This window comes from Octopus sinensis, unplaced genomic scaffold, assembly GCF_006345805.1.
Source record: "Octopus sinensis unplaced genomic scaffold, ASM634580v1 Contig01652, whole genome shotgun sequence".
In the NCBI taxonomy this organism is placed as follows: Eukaryota; Metazoa; Mollusca; class Cephalopoda; order Octopoda; family Octopodidae; genus Octopus; species Octopus sinensis.
Genome location: NW_021824967.1, coordinates 1 through 16,902, shown reverse-complemented (window position 1 = coordinate 16,902; position 16,902 = coordinate 1). Strand labels below are relative to the sequence as shown.

General features: G+C 41.0%; 1 protein-coding gene across 1 annotated transcript; it reads left to right on the top strand.

Annotated features, from left to right (window-relative positions):
- Positions 1–1,311: 1,311 nt before the first annotated feature.
- LOC115227083 (rabankyrin-5) lies at positions 1,312–16,691 on the top strand. The gene is made up of 7 exons (XM_029798011.2): positions 1,312–1,401; positions 5,119–5,314; positions 7,128–7,249; positions 9,365–9,500; positions 12,787–12,910; positions 14,878–15,027; positions 16,473–16,691. Exons 1-7 carry the CDS (start codon positions 1,359–1,361, stop codon positions 16,689–16,691), a joined length of 990 nt encoding a protein of 329 aa, XP_029653871.2. The 5' UTR covers positions 1,312–1,358.
- Positions 16,692–16,902: the final 211 nt, after the last annotated feature.

Below are 16,902 nucleotides of genomic sequence, written 5' to 3'. Positions count from 1 at the left end.
AGTCGACCTCGGCGGAATTTGAACTCAGAACGTAGCGACAGACGAAATGCCTATTCTTTACTACCCATAAGGGGCTAAACACAGAGGGGACAAACAAGGACAGACTACATCGACCCCAGTGCGTAACTGGTGCTTAATTTATCGACCCCGAAAGGATGAAAGGCAAAGTCGACCTCGGCGGAATTCGAACTCAGAACGTAACTGCAGACGAAATACGGCCACGCATTTCGCCCGGCGTGCTTAACGGTTCTGCCATCTCGCCGATAAATTAAGTACCAGTTGCGTCCTGGGTCGATGTAGTCGACTTAATCTCTTTGTCTGTCCTTGTTTGTCCTCTCTGTGTTTAGCCCCTTCTGTGGTTATGTTCTGAGTTCAAATTCTGCCGAGGTGGACTTTTCCTTTCATCCTTTCGGGGTCGATAAATTAAGTACCAGTTACGCACTGGGGTCGATGATATAATCGACTTAATACCTATGTCTGTCCTTGTTTGTCCCCTCTGTGTTTAGCCCCTTATGGGTAATAAAGAAATAGGTACTTAATTAATCGACCCCGAAAGGATGAAAGGCAAAGTCGACCTCGGCGGAATTTGAACTCAGAACGTAACAGCAGACGAAATACTGCTAAGCATTTCGCCCGGAGTGCTAACGTTTCTGCCAGCTCGCCGATAAATTAAGTACCAGTTACGCACTGGGGTCGATATAATCGACTTAATCCCTTTGTCTGTCCTTGTTTGTCCCCTCTGTGTTTAGCCCCTTGTGGGTAATAAAGAAATAGGTATTTCGTCTGTCTTTATGTTCTGAGTTCAAATTCCGCCGAGGTCGACTTTGCCTTTCATCCTTTCGGGGTCGATAAATTAAGTACCAGTCACGCACTTGGGTCGATGTAATCGACTTAATACCTATGTCTGTCCTTGTTTGTCCCCTCTGTGTTTAGCCCCTTGTGGGTAACAAAGAAATAGGTATTTCTTCTGCAGTTACGTTCTGAGTTCAAATCCCGCCGAGGTCGACTTTGCCTTTCATCCTTCGGGGTCGATTAAATAAGTACCAGTTACGCAATGGGGTCGATGTAATCGACTTAATACCTATGTCTGTCCTTGTTTGTCTCCTCTGTGTTTAGCCCCTTGTGGGTAATAAAGAAATAGCTACTTAAAGAAAAAGGTACTTAATTAATCGACCCCCGAAAGGATGAAAGGCAAAGTCGACCTCGGCGGAATTCGAACCCAGAACCTAACAGCAGACGAAATAATACGACCACGCATTTCGCCCGGCGTGCTTAACCATTCACCCGCCATCTCACCCGCCTTTCACAAACTGATCTAAAATCCGAAAATACGAAGCTGCGGCTCCAAATCAAATCACATGAGAAAAGTGAGGCTTAATTTCTATGGCAAGATGGCGGAAGGTAATCCATCAAATTTCCTCTTCTCCTCCCTAATTCTCCCCTTTTAGGGCCTTCTGTCTTATCTGACCCCTTATATAGCAACCTGACCCCCTACTGTGAACCCTTGTTCACCCCCTCAGCCGATTAATTTATAATAATTACGATCAGTTGCTCAGAATATCGCTTTTGTTGTTGTTTTAATTGCTGGTGTGGGCGGAGGTGCTTGTATATTTCTTTAATTAATTTAACGTTAATTGGCGATTAATTGTTAAAATATTCGTTGATCGGTTGATTCAATTAGTAATTTTCGTTTGACTATGTATGATGATGACGATAGGAGCTTTGTTTCTGAAATTTTTGTGCGTTTTATAATTGTTTTTCTCTCCTCAAATTTCAAACGTTGATGAGAAAATATGTTGAGAGAAATACAACAAACGAATGTGTATCTATCCATCGATCGATCGATCTATCTATCTATCTATCTATCTATCTGTCTGTCTGTCTGTCTGTCTTTCTATCTGTCTATGTATTTATCTATCTCTCTATCTCTCTCTCTCTATCTATCTATCTATCTATCTATCTATCTATCTATCTATCTATCTCTCTCTCTCTCTCTATCTATCTATCTATCTATCTATATATGTATATATATATGTATATATACATATTGAAACTACAAAGAAGAAATGATATGTGATACGTAAATAAATATATATATTTACAACCATCCAGCATTCTGAACACCTATTTTCTTTCATATGTATATATAATATATATATATATATTATAGTTGTCTGTTATTGTGAGTTCACTTACGTATGTATATATATATATATATATATATATTATAGTTGTCTGTTATTGTGAGTTCACATACGTATATATAATATATATATATATATATACGTGTGTGTATTCACACACGATGACAACTTGTAATTGCATATCTGTCTATCTAGAATATACACGCATAATGTATATATAACATATGTGAAGTCAGGATGACATAACTTATATACATACATAATACATATATGAATATGTATATATATACTTAAAAGCAGCAGTAATTTAACAAACGCTGTTACTCGGAGTTTCACGTTCCCGTTCGTCGGACGGTCTTGATAGAATTGTCATCTCGGTTCTATTTTAACAAAACTGTCCGACGAACGGGAACGTGAAACTCCGAGTAACAGGTTTTGTTAAATTTCTGCTGCTTTTAAATAAAGCATATTACTCTACCTCTGGTATTTGAGTACTCTTTTTCTCCACCTTGTTTCACATTTATGTGTTTACTCCGGTTATTTCTCTGATGCGCCCATTTCACCACACCTGTTTTGAAGATGGTTATTTCTAGCATAAAGAATGACCACCATAGAGGCTTCGTCGTGAGGCAACGATTATATATATATATATAAATTATATATATATATATAATATATATATATATATATAAGAGTGGCTGTGTGGTAAGTAGCTTGTTTACCAACCACATGGTTCTGGGTTCAGTCCCACTGCGTGGCACCTTGGGCTGTCTTCTGCTATAGCCTTGGCTGACCAAGGCCTTGTGAGTGGATTTGGTAGATGGAAACTGAAAGAAGCCCGTTGTATATATGTATATATATATGTGTGTGTGTATGTTTGTGTGTCTGTGTTTGTCCCCCTAGCATTGCTTGACAACCGATGCTGGTGTGTTTACGTCCCCGTCACTTAGCGATTCGGCAAAAGAGACCGATAGAATAAGTACTGGGCTTACAAAAGAATAAGTCCCGGGGTCGAGTTGCTCGACTAAAGGCGGTGCTCCAGCATGGCCGCAATCAAATGACTGAAACGAGTAAAAGAGTAAAACCTGGAAGAAGGTGCATCTTTTCTATTCGTCAACGTGAATAGAGCTTTGGCCAGGAAGAATTGATGCCATCAGATGATATCCAACGATCATCGGTTATACAAACACTTTCATATTGTCAAGTAGTACATCCTTGGGATCTTTTCCGTTTGACCGGCAGTTTTTTTAAATAATTTCCTCGTAACTAAACACTTTTAAACTTCTTTTACTGGTAGAATGTGTTTATAAAACATCCTTTTCTCTTGGCTTTATTGAGAAAATCCTATAGTTTGTAAGATATTTGTTATTTTTTTTCTTCAATTTCTGCAATTTCAACCAATCAGTGACGTCTGTTGAGGTAAAAGAACATTCTGTGCCGTATGAATATGTCCCTCGTTTAAGAAACAGGGATCTTTTCGGTTTGAACGGCAGTTTTCAACATAATTTCTAGTTAACTAAACACTTTTAGACTTCGTATACTGGTAGAATGTGTTTATAAAACATCTTTTTCTCTTGGATTTATTGAGAAAATTCTATAGTTTGTAAAATATTTGTTGGTTTTTTTTTCTTCAATTTCTGCAATTTCAACCAATCAATGACGTCTATTGAGGTAAAAAACATTCCGTGCCGTATGAATATGTCCCTCGTTTAAGAAACAGATTGGGTTTATTTACATTTGTGAAGAAAAAAAGATACCGTTCCCCCTAACCCTAAAACAGATTGAAATGCAATAGATCGATACTAGGGTTATAATTATGGGTGACAATTTCATATGACACCGCTAGAAAAAACTGCCGTTCAAACGCAAATGATTCCATCCTTGTATTTGGCACACACACACACACACATTATTCTTAGTCAAGAGTATTATCGACAGTAACTTCGAAGTTACTTTTCTGGTCGAAAGTTCGAAGTCTACTTGTTTCAAATCGACCCCAGGACCTATTCTTTGTAAGCCTAGTACTTATTCTATCGGCTACTATTGCCGAACCGCTAAGTTACGGGGACGTAAATGTAGACACACAAACATATACTCTTACTCTTTACTCTTTTACTTGTTTCAGTCATTTGACTGCGGCCATGCTGGAGCACCGCCTTTAGTCGAGCAAATCGACCCCAGGACTTATTCTTTGTAAGCCCAGTACTTATTCTATCGGTCTCTTTTGCCGAACCGCTAAGTGACGGGGACGTAAACACACCAGCATCGGTTGTCAAACAATGCTAGGGGGACAAACACACGCACACACACATATATATATATATATACATATATACAACGGGCTTCTTTCAGTTTCCGTCTACCAAATCCACTCAGAAGGCTTTGGTCAGCCCGAGGCTATAGTAGAAGACACTTGCCCAAGATGCCATGCAGTGGGACTGAACCCGGAACCATGTGGTTGGTTAGCAAGCTATTTACCACACAGCCACTCCTGCGCCTACATACATACATACATTCATTCATCGGGCTTCTTTCAGTTTCCATCCACCAAATCTGCTCACAAGGCTCCAGGATGGGGTCCCACTGCGTGGCACCTTGGGCAAGTGCCTTCTATAGCCTCGGCCGACCATAACCTTGTGAATGGATTCGGTAGAAGGAAACTGAAAGAAGCCCATCGTGTGTGTGTGTAAAAAGCACTGATGCTGGTACCACATAAAGAACCACTGGTGCTGGTACCACATAAAAAGCCCTCATTACACTCTGTGAAGTGGTTGACATTAGGAAGGGCATCCAGCCATAGAAACCATACCAAAAACAGACAATTTGAGCCTGGTGCAGCCCTCCTGCCATGCCCTGTCAAACTGGCCCGACCCATGCCAGCATGACAAACAGATGTTAATCGACGCCAGTGATGAAAATGATAACTTCCACCTTCTTTACATCATTTCTTTTTCCTCGTCTTCCTTGATTACAGGTGAGGTGAGCAAATTGCAGAATCACCTGAGGTTACTTCGCGAGGAATACGTGAAACTCCAAGAACGCTTGGTCGAGGTGGAAAAGAAATACCATGTCGCTATAGCAACAACTGGACAGAGCGCTGGCAGCGACGACAGTTTCGTCTCTCGATTGCTCAAGACGGTCGGAGAACTGTTCAACAAGGAGACCTACAGGTGAGTGATTAGTAAATGTGGTGGTGGTGGTGGTGGTGGTGGTAGTTGTGGTAGTGGTTTTTGTGTCAGTGGTAGTTCTAGTAGTAGTAGTAGTAGTTGTGGTGGTAGTTTTTGTGTCTGGTAGTTGTGGTAGTAGTAGTAGTAGTTGTGGTGGTAGTTTTTGTGTCTGGTAGTTCTGGTAGTAGTTGTAGTAGTGGTATTTGTGTCTGTAGTTCTGGTAGTAGTTTTTGTGTCTGGTAGTTCTGGTAATAGTAGTTGTGGTAGTACTTTTTGTGTCTGGTAGTTATGGTAGTATTAGTAGAAGTTGTGGTAGCAGTAGTGGTGGTAGTAGTAGTAGTAGGTGTTGAAGTAGTGGTCGTAGTAGGTGTTGAAGTAGTGGTCATAGTAGTAGAAGTAGATGTTGAAGTAGTGGTCGTAGTAGATACTGAAGTAGTGGTTGTAGTAGTAGTAGTAGTAGGTGTTGAAGTAGTGGTGGTAGTAGTAGTAGATGTTGGAGTAGTGGTAGTAGTAGTAGTAGATGTTGAAGTAGTGGTGGTAGTAGTAGTAGATGTTGGAGTAGTGGTGGTAGTAGTAGTAGATGTTGAAGTAGTGGTGGTAGTAGTAGTGGTGGTGGTAGTAGTAGTAGTAGTAGTGGTAGTAGATGTTGAAGTAGTGGTGGTAGTAGTAGTAGATGTTGAAGTAGTGGTGGTAGTAGTACTTGTTGATGTGGAAGTAGTGGTGGTGGTGGAGGTAGTAGTGGCAGGGCTAGTTGTAGTCGTAGTGGTTGTTGTTTTGAAGGTCGGCTCTGGTCCAGTAACGCATGCGAGTGGATTCTACTTGAGCCCCACCCTGGGGTCGAAGTGGTGGTGATGATTGATGAATGGTAGCTGCTGCTGCTGATGATGACTGATAGAGATTGCTAATTGATGATGATGGTAACTGATGGTGGTGACTGATAATTGATGATGACTGGTGATTGATGATGGTGAGTGATCATCATTATGATTGTGACTTAATGTCTGTTTTTCATGCTGGTATGGGTTGGACTCGTCATTTAAAATCCCTTTTCCATGCTGATGACAAATGATGATGGTTAATAATGATAATGGCAGTAACTGATGGTGATGGAGGTATTTGACTGGTGAAAACTGATGAGTGATGACGACAGACGGTGACTGATGACTGACGACGACTTATGGCAGATGGTGACTGGTAAAAGACAATGGCCGATGACAGACGGTGACTGATGACAGTCAGCAACTGATGACTGATGACGACTTATAGCAGACGGTGACTGATGACTGACGACGACTTATGGCAGATGGTGACTGATGACAGATAGTGACTGGTAAAAGACAATGGCCAATGACAGACAGTGACTGATGACAGTCAGCAACTGATGACTGAAAATGACTTATAGCAGATGGTGACTGGTAAAAGACAATGGCTGATGACAGACAGTGACTGATGACAGTCAGCAACTGATGACTGATGATGACTTATAGCAGATGGTGACTGATGACATATGGTGACTGGTAAAAGACAATGGCCGATGACAGTCAGCAACTGATGACTGATGATGACTTATAGCAGATGGTGACTGATGACATATGGTGACTGGTAAAAGACAATGACTGATGACAGATGGTGACTGATGACAGTCAGCAACAGATGACTGATGACGACTTATGGCAGATGGTGACTGATGATAGCTGATGACTGGTAAAAGACAATGACCGATGACAGATGGTGTTGACTGACAATGACTAATAGTTGGCGATGACTGATGATTACCATTTTGTCTTATTTCTCTCTCCGTTACTTTCTTATGCAGTGATATCACCATCCTACTCCAAGGTGGCGAGATCAAAGCCCACAAGTTCATTATGACAGCACGTTCCAGTGACTGGGGCCCTGGAATAGATATTTCTAAGGTGTCCCAGCTGGATCTCACAGGTGAGTGACCCTTACATCTATGTATGTGTGTTTGCATGAGACCCAGTGTAACAACCACGTCTCCCTACTACACCGGTGGGGGGTAGATTGAGGAAAATGTGGAGGAGATTAGGAGGGTTGGCTTGAGAAGGGACGAGGCCCAAAACCAGGTGAGATGGTGTGAGGATGGTTGCTATGGTATTGAGGTATATCTGGATATCCTCGTTAACAGGGACTCAAAATGATGGATGGATAGATGATATATATATATATATCACCGTGACCGTGACCGACCAGGCTATCTGATGTTGCTACACATCGCTGGTCACAATGCGCTTCGCATTGTTTTAGCCTTCAAATGACGCCACCCCACTGGCTAAGCGAGCAGGCCAACAGAAGAAAGAGTGAGAGAAAGTTGCGGCGAAAGAGTACAGCAGGGATCGCCACCATCCCCTGCCGGAGCCTCGTGGAGCTTTAGGTGTTTTTACCTCAATAAACACTCACAATGCCCCGTCTGGGAATCGAAACCGCGATCCTACGACCGCGAGTCCGCTGCCCTAACCACTGGGCTATTGTGCCTCCACATATATATATATATATATATATAATATAATTCGAGACAAAACCACTATTTTGCAAAACAAACAAGGAAAGACTTAATCAATACATAAAAATTTTTAATATAAAGAAATAAACCGCCACTACAATCGTTTCATGTCTTCAATGACATTCGTCAGGTGGATTTTCGATCTCCTAATCTGTTTTAAATTAAAACAGATTAATCCACCTGACGAATGTCATTGAAGACATGAAACGATTGTAGTGGCGGTTTATTTCTTTATATTAAAATTTTATGTATTGATTAAGTCTTTCCTTGTTTGGTTTTAAAATAGTGGTTTTGTCTTGAATTATATTATATAATATTTTACTATAAAATTGGATTTAATCCTAAATCTGATTTTTCCCTGTAAATTTGGATTTATTCCCTAATATTTATTATTATATATATATATATATATATATATATATATACATACACACACATATATATATACATACAGGGTGTGGTGACTAAACTGTTGTCTAAATTATGATAATGACATCTCATTTTACCAGATATATTTACCAAAATTACAAAAAAATATCTTGAAAAACTAATGAATAAAATTATTCAGTAAAATCGCATGGGTTGGACGGTTCAACTGGGGTCTTGGAAGCCAGAAGGCTGCACGAGGCCCAGTCTGATCTGGCAATGTTTCTACAGCTGGATGCCCTTCCTAATGCCAACCGCTCCGTGAGTGTAGTGGGTGCTTTTTACGTGCCACCGGCACAGGGGCCAGAGGAGGCTGGCAATGGCCATGATCGGATGCTCATCATCATCATTGTTCGACCGTGGTCGAGACAATGGAATTTACCATGCTACGCCAGACTTCATGGTCCATCATGGCATTACGGAGGTCCTGGTGCTGGATGCCTGTATCCCTGGAGATTACTTCAGGGTAGGAGAGTGTGCGCCCTCTGGTATTGCGAGTAGATGGCTTCCAGAGGAGGAGAGTAGAAATTACCTCTTTTTCAGCTCTACAACAATGTCCAGCAAACTGGACTCTCCTACGTTTCACAAGAGATGACACAGGTGGTAGTTTCCCATATATTTGCATTTTGGTTGGATGGCGCTTCCACGAGAGATTTTGAGCTCTCATAAGAAGGCGAGTGTAAGTTCCATCCAACCACCTCTCAAGCTTCTTTGATAACATCCAGGTTTCTGAGCCATATAGTAGAATTGGTTTGACTGTGGCTTTGAAGATTTCAAGTTTGATGTCTCTACTTAGATTTGATGACCAGATCTTATGCATGTCATTACAGGCTGGCCAGGCCTGTCGGATGGTGCTTTTTACCAGTCGGGGTGGCGCTGGCAACGGCCATGTTCCGGATGGTTCTCTTACATGCCACTGGCATTGGTATCACTACTAGTTGACAAAATTAAAAACAAACAATGTGTGTGCATGAAATTAAAAGCAAACAGCAACAATTTAGCCATCACGCAATGTATATATACATAACTTTTCGGATAGACATTGGATGCAATGTTGATTATAGTAATGGTGTTGGTGTCCTGTTTTCTATCTCCTCTCACAGATATCAGCTATGATGTTGCATACGCCTTACTGAAGTGGGTCTACACGGACGAAATAAACATAAAGAGTGAAGAGACATTCCTATTGGAGCTCCTGAAGGTTTCTGCAAGGTTCCAGTTGGATACTCTTGGAACAAGGTAAAGTGGCAACAATGGTGGCACCAGGTTGACTAATCACTCGATTGATTGATTGATTGGTTCATTCATTCATCCATCCATCCATTCATTCATCATCCATCCATCCATTCATTCATAAATCCATCCATTCATTCATTCATCAATCCATCCATCCATCCATTCATTCATAAATCCATCCATCCATTCATTCATTCATTCATCAATCCATCCATCCATCCATCCATCAATCCATTCATTCATTCATCAATCAATCCATCCATTCATTCATTCATCAATCCATCCATCCATTCATTCATTCATCAATCCATCCATCCATTCATTCATTCATCAATCCATCCATCCATCCATCCATCAATCCATTCATTCATTCATCAATCAATCAATCCATCCATTCATTCATTCATCAATCCATCCATCCATTCATTCATTCATCAATCCATCATCCATTCATTCATTCATCAATCCATCCATCCATCCATCCATCAATCCATTCATTCATTCATTCATTCATTCATCATCCATCCATCCATTCATCAATCAATCCATCCATTCATCAATCAATCCATCAATCCATTCATCCATCCATCATCCATCCATCCATCAATCCATTCATTCATTCATCAATCAATCCATCAATCCATTCATCCATCCATCAATTCATCCATCCATTCATCAATCAATCCATCAATCCATTCATCCATCCATCCATCATCAATCCATCCATCCATCCATCCATCAATCCATCAATTCATCCATCCAGTCAGTCAGTAAGAAAGAAAAGAGGAAAGAAAGAAAGCACTGCATATAATTTTTTTCTTTTAATTTTGCTTCTCTCATTTGACTGCGACCCTGCTGGAGCACTGCTTTGAAGGATTTTATGTATTTTAGTCGAACAAATCAATCCCAGGACTTCTTTTTGAAGCCCAGTACTTATTCTATCAGTCTGTTTTGCTGAAGTGCTAAGTTATGGTGATGTAAACACACCAACACTGGTTGTCAAGCAGTGATGGGGCGGGGACATACAAACATAGATATAGACATGCATATATATATATATATATATATATATATATATATATATGCATGTCTAGGCGTAGGAGTGGCTGTGTGGTAAGTAACTTGCTTACCAACCACATGGTTCCGGGTTTAGTCCCACTGCGTGGCATCTTGGGCAAGGGTCTTCTACTATAGCCTTGGGCAGACCAAAGCCTTGTGACAATGGCCATGATCGGATGGTCATCATCATCATTGTTCGACCGTGGTCAAGACAATATTTGGATAACAAGCTACATAATGCAAAATTTTTACTTTTCAAAAATTCCAATTCTAAAGGGTCGAAACAAACCTGAACAACGCCGGGCGATATTGCTAGTATATATATATATATATATATATATATATATCTATATATATAAAGCTGAAGTTGTCTGTGTGTGTGGCAGATTTACGTAGCCTTCAACTAACACTATCTCCTCTGAGACCCTGCGGCGCAAGTTGACCAAAATTAAGAGTATGATAGAAGAAGGCTTGCTCTTCATTCTGTCGAAGATAAAATTCAAATCGGACCATGTTAACACCAAAAATTATTTGCATCAAAATGGTGCTTTTTTTCTATGAAAATCCCTATATTTTACGATATTTTGATTGCTGTGTCGCCATTTTTCGGTGTATTTCAACGAGAAAAATGTTCACTTAAAGAGAATAACAAGCTACATAATGCAAAATTTTTACTTTTCAAAAATTCCAATTCTAAAGGGTCGAAACAAACCCAAGCAATGCCGGGCTATATTGCTAGTATATATATATATATATATATATATATATATATAAAGCTGAAGTTGTCTGTGTGTGGCAGGTTTGGTAGCCTTCAACTAACCCTATCTCCTCCGAGACCCTGCGGCGCAAGTTGACCAAAATTGAGAGTATGATAGAAGAAGGCTTGCTCTTCATTCCGTTGAAGATAAAATTCAAATTGGACCATGTTAACACCAAAAATTATTTGCATCAAAAAGGTGCTTCTTTTCCTATGAAAATCCCTATTTTTTACGATTTATAAAGCTGAAGTTGTCTGTGTATGGCAGGTTTGGTAGCCTTCAACTAACCCTATCTCCTCCGAGACCCTGCCGTACAAGTTGACCAAAATTGAGAGTATGATGGAAGAAGGCTTGCTCTTCCTTCCGTAGAAGATAAAATTTCAAATCGGACCATGTTAACACCAATAATTATTTACATCAAAAAGGTGCTTTTTTCCTATGAAAATCCCTATTTTTTACGATTTATAAAGCTGAAGTTGTCTGTGTATGGCAGGTTTGGTAGCCTTCAACTAACACTTCCTCAAGACACCTGATGAAGGTTGGAGGGTGTATCAGCCGAAATATTGTGTTAACAACAAACAAGATGAGGACAAATATCCGTCTAATATAAATAATAATAATAATAACATCGAAAAATACCTTAGGAATGAGAACCCAGGTTTGAAATTTCCCCAAGACACCTGATGAATCCTGGAGGGTATATCAGCCGAAATGTTGTGTTAACAACAAACAAGATGAGGACAAATATCCGTCAATTGTAAATAATGTACATAATGTAATTTCAATTATATTTCAAAGTACAGTTTAGATTAAATGCTAGGATTTCAAAAGAGTTTTTTTGGATCTTTTCGGTTTGAACGGCAGTTTTTTCTAGCAGTGTCATATGAAATTGTCACCCATAATTATGACCCTAGTATCAATCTATTGCATTTCAATCTGTTTTAGGGTTAGGGTTAGGGGTGGGGGGAAGGGTATATTTTTTTTCTTCACAAAAGTAAATAAACCCAATCTGTTTCTTAAACGAGGGACATATTCATACGGCACGGAATGTTTTTTTACCTCAATAGACGTCATTGATGGTTGAAATTGCAGAAATTGAGAAAAAAAAAAACCCAAATATCTTACAAACTATAGAATTTTCTCAATAAAGCCAAAGAAAAAGATGTTTTATAAACACATTCTACAGTATACGAAGTTTAAAAGTGTTTAGTTACCTAGAAATTATGTTAAAAACTGCCGTTCAAACGGAAAAGATCCATTTTTTTGAAATTCTTTGCTTGTGTTCTTTGCTATGGTAACATAATGTTTTGAAATGTACCGTCTTATGCCATGGAATCTCCATGGGTCCCTACTAGTGAAAATGGTAACAGGAGCTGTTGCCATTATCGATAGTTGCTATGATGATGATGATGATGCCTTTGTCTTCGACCTCTCTCTCTCTCTCCCTCTGAAACTATCACTCACCTTTGCAGGTGTGAGAATGCATTGATGTCATTCGTTACTATGAAGAACTGCATCAAGTTCTACCAATCTGCCGAAGAAATGGATGCCAACATCCTCAAGAAGCACTGCTCTGAGCTGATATCCTCCCATTGGGTCAGTATTTTTGTTTCTTATGCTCTTTTACTCTTTTACATGTTTCAGTCATTTTGACTGCGGCCATGCCGGAGCACCGCCTTTTTAGTCAAGCAAATCGACCCCGGGACTTATTCTTTTTTGTAAGCCCAGTACTTATTCTATCGGTCTATTTTGCTGAACCGCTAAGTTTACTCTTACTTGTTTCACTCATTTGACTGTGGCCATGCTGGAGCACCGCCTTTTAGTCGAGCAAATCGACCCCCGGGACTTATTCTTTGTAAGCCCAGTACTTATTCTATCGGTCTCTTTTTGCTGAACCGCTAAGTTTACTCTTACTTGTTTCACTCATTTGACTGTGGCCATGCTGGAGCACCGCCTTTAGTCGAGCAAATCGACCCCCGGGACTTATTCTTTGTAAGCCCAGTACTTATTCTATCGGTCTATTTTGCTGAACCGCTAAGTTTACTCTTACTTGTTTCAGTCATTTGACTGTGGCCATGCTGGAGCACCGCCTTTAGTCGAGCAAATCGACCCCCGGGACTTATTCTTTGTAAGCCCAGTACTTATTCTATCGGTCTCATTTTGCTGAACCGCTAAGTTTACTCTTACTTGTTTCAGTCATTTGACTGCGGCCATGCTGGAGCACCGCCTTTTAGTCGAGCAAATCGACCCCGGGACTTATTCTTTTTTGTAAGCCCAGTACTTATTCTATCGGTCTCATTTTGCCGAACCGCTAAGTGACGGGGATGTAAACACACCAGCATCGGTTGTCAAGCAATGCTAGGGAGACAAACACACACACACATACATATATATATATACATATATACGACGAGCTTCTTTCAGTTTCCGTCTACCAAATCCACTCACAAGGCATTGGTCGGCCCGAGGCTATAGTAGAAGACACTTGCCCAAGGTGCCACACAGTGGGACTGAACCCGGAACCATGTGGTTGGTAAGCAAGCTACTTACCACACAGCCACTCCTGCACCTATATCTTCATTTGCTTTTGTTTGTCTCAGTTGTTTGGATTGTGGCCATGCTGGGGCATCACTTTGAAGCGTCTTTTAGTCGTATATACCAACCCCAGAACTTATTGAGTACTCTCCATATTAAGGATCTTGCATGCCATCAAAGTGACACCGGGGTAAAATATACCAAACCCAGTATACCCATCATGACTACCCGTCTGATAAGGGTACACCAGGCACATGCATCACAACCATGTGTGTGCAACATGGTGATCTCATGCCAAGATAAACAGCACATGACTTTGCAGGTGGGGCCCAGTTAGAATTTTCTTCTGGTCGAGTAACCCATCCCGCTCAAAAGGTTTCTGAATAAGGGTTGTTTAAGGATGTTGAACGAAACACCCATGTTTCCAGAGGTGAATTATCCAAACCTCAAAGAATCCCTCTCAGCACATGGCTATGATGTTCCCCCACTACTTCTGCTCATGATCAGAGATGCACATATCGTCAGCCACCAAGGGACATGGTCAACTGGTTATGGTCAAACAACTGACAAGTTAATCTGGGCAGAAACGTTAGCACGCTGGGCGAAATGCTTTGCAGTATTTCGTCTGCTGTTACGTTGTGAGTTCAAATTCCGCCAAGGTCGACTTTGCCTTTCATCCTTCCGGGGTCGATAAATTAAGTACCAGTTATGCACTGGGGTCGATATAATCGACTTAATACCTATGTCTGTCCATGTTTGTCCCCTCTATGTTTAGCCCCTTGTGGGTAATAAAGAAATAGGTATTGAGCAGAATATTTGCTGTAAAACCCATCTTTTATACCAAGACAAAACAATGTACATGATAACACTTCCAATCAGTTAAGATCAGAAGCCACGAGAGCCACTGCCTGGTACTGCATCAGGGCATTATTATTATTATCATTATTATTATTATTATTATCAATATTCTTGTTGTTGTTACCATTTCTTAATCTTTTGGTTTTATTTCCTCTTCTACTTCCTCCCAGGATGATTTTACGAGTGAGGATTTTGCAAACATGCCTGCTGCTCTTCTATACAGGATGTTCAAATCAAAATCGGAGTACGTACTCCATACAGCCATAAGGGTGAAGAGAGAGGATGTGGTGTTCCTCTACCTTATTGAGTTCGATTCCCAGGTAAGTAAACTCATTGTCGAGGGGCACAGGTGGACTTATTTTAAATTTCTTTGTTTGAATGCACAGATATTGTCCCAGATTGCCCACCATCCTTAAATCTTTAAATCCTTAAAAATTGTTTAGCCCGAAGGCCGCGGCCATGCTGGGGCACCACCGCTGTCAGGTTTCCATGGTGATGCAGGTTTGGCTGTGTGCTAAGAAGCTTGCTTCCCAATTATGGGGTCTGAAGTGGTTCCTATCTACTGCTGAAGGTGTGTAAGGCAAAAGGCCTAATGTGGCCCCTGTAAATAGGGGAGTGCAAGACTAAGGGTTTAATGTGGGCCTCTATTGCTGAAGGAGTGTAAGGGAAAAGGCCTAATGTGGCCCCTGTAAATAGGGGAGTGCAAGACTAAGGGTTTAATGTGGGCCCCTATTGCTGAAGGAGTGTAAGGAAAAAGGCCTAGTGCAGTCCCCTATAAGTGAAGGACTGCAAGGCTAAAGGTCCTTATAACTGAGGAAGTACAAGATTAATGGCTGAAGTAGCTCTTTGTGAAGTCAAGTACCCAAAGTGGCCCCTTAACCGAGGGAGTGCAGGGATATGAACCTGATGTGGCCCCTATAACTGCGAGCTGGCAGAAACGTTAGCACGCCGGGCGAAATGCGTAACCGTATTTCGTCTGTCGCTACGTTCCGAGTTCAAATTCTGCCGAGGTCGACTTTGCCTTTCATCCTTTCGGGGTCGATAAATTAAGTACCAGTTACGCACTGGAGTCGATGTGATCGACTTAATCCCTTTGTCTGTCCTTGTTTGTCCCCTCTCTGTTTATCCCCTTGTGGGTAGTAAAGAACTAGGTATTTCGTCTGCCGTTACATTCTGAGTTCAAATTCCGCCGAGGTCGACTTTGCCTTTCATCCTTTCGGGGTCGATTAAATAAGTACCAGTTATGCACTGGGGTCGATGTGATCGACTTAATACCTATGTCTGTCCTTGTTTGTCCCCTCTGTGTTTAGCCCCTTGTGGGTAGTAAAGAAATAGGTATTTGGTCTGCGGTTACATTCTGAGTTCAAATGCCGCCGAGATCGACTTTGCCTTTCATCCTTTCGGGGTCAATGAAATAAGTACCAGTTATGCACTGGGGTCGATGTAATCGACTTAATCCCTTTGTCTGTCCTTGTTTGTCCCCTCTGTGTTTAGCCCCTTGTGGGTAGTAAATAAATATATATAACTGAGAGAGTAAGGGGCTGGGAGCCTGAAGTTATCCCTAAAATTTAGGGAGTATGGAGCTAAGGGCCCGAACTGGTTCTTGTAACAGCGGGAATGTTATTTCTGTTTTTCCCCTTATCTCTTCCCTTGTTTTCCTTCTCCGTTATTGTCAGAGTTTTTCTCCTTCCTCCTCCATGATTCTTCATCCTTCGGTTCCTCTCCATCACTCATCTCTTCTCTCTCTCTCTCTTCCTGTCTCCAGCTGAGCGTGAAGCTGAACGAATTGGACACTCGTGGAGACATACCTTTGGATCTGGCTTTGCTGAGCCGGCAGGAGAGCATCGCACAACTCCTGGTCTCGCACAGGGCCGATGTGAATCGTAAAGACAACACAGGCCGCAGCCTTCTGCACAAAGCTATAAAAAGAGGTAAGCATCTCGTTTTGTTTGTTTCTTTCCTTGTTCATGCTGAAGATTTCTAAAAAGAATGAAACAGTTCTGCATGCAATTACCTGCAACGAATGTAACGACTTCCTAACATAGAAAAATTAAACATTTTTATATCTCATTGCTTCTCTCTCTCTCTCTCACTGTTTCTCTCTCTCTCTCTCTCTCTCTCAATGCTTCTCTCTTCTCTCTCACTGCTTATTCTCTCTCTCCTCACTGTTCTCTCTCTCTCTCTACACTGCGTCC

What these genes read in the sequence shown, in the direction of transcription:
- LOC115227083 (XM_029798011.2), top strand. Translation starts at nt 1,359, where the DNA reads ATGAGAAAAGTGAGGCTTAATTTCTATGGCAAGATGGCGGAAG. An exon ending in CTATGGCAAGATGGCGGAAG is followed by an intron (nt 1,402 to 5,118) that starts GTAATCCATCAA and finishes CCTTGATTACAG; the next exon opens with GTGAGGTGAGCAAATTGCAG. An exon ending in AGCTGATATCCTCCCATTGG is followed by an intron (nt 12,911 to 14,877) that starts GTCAGTATTTTT and finishes ACTTCCTCCCAG; the next exon opens with GATGATTTTACGAGTGAGGA.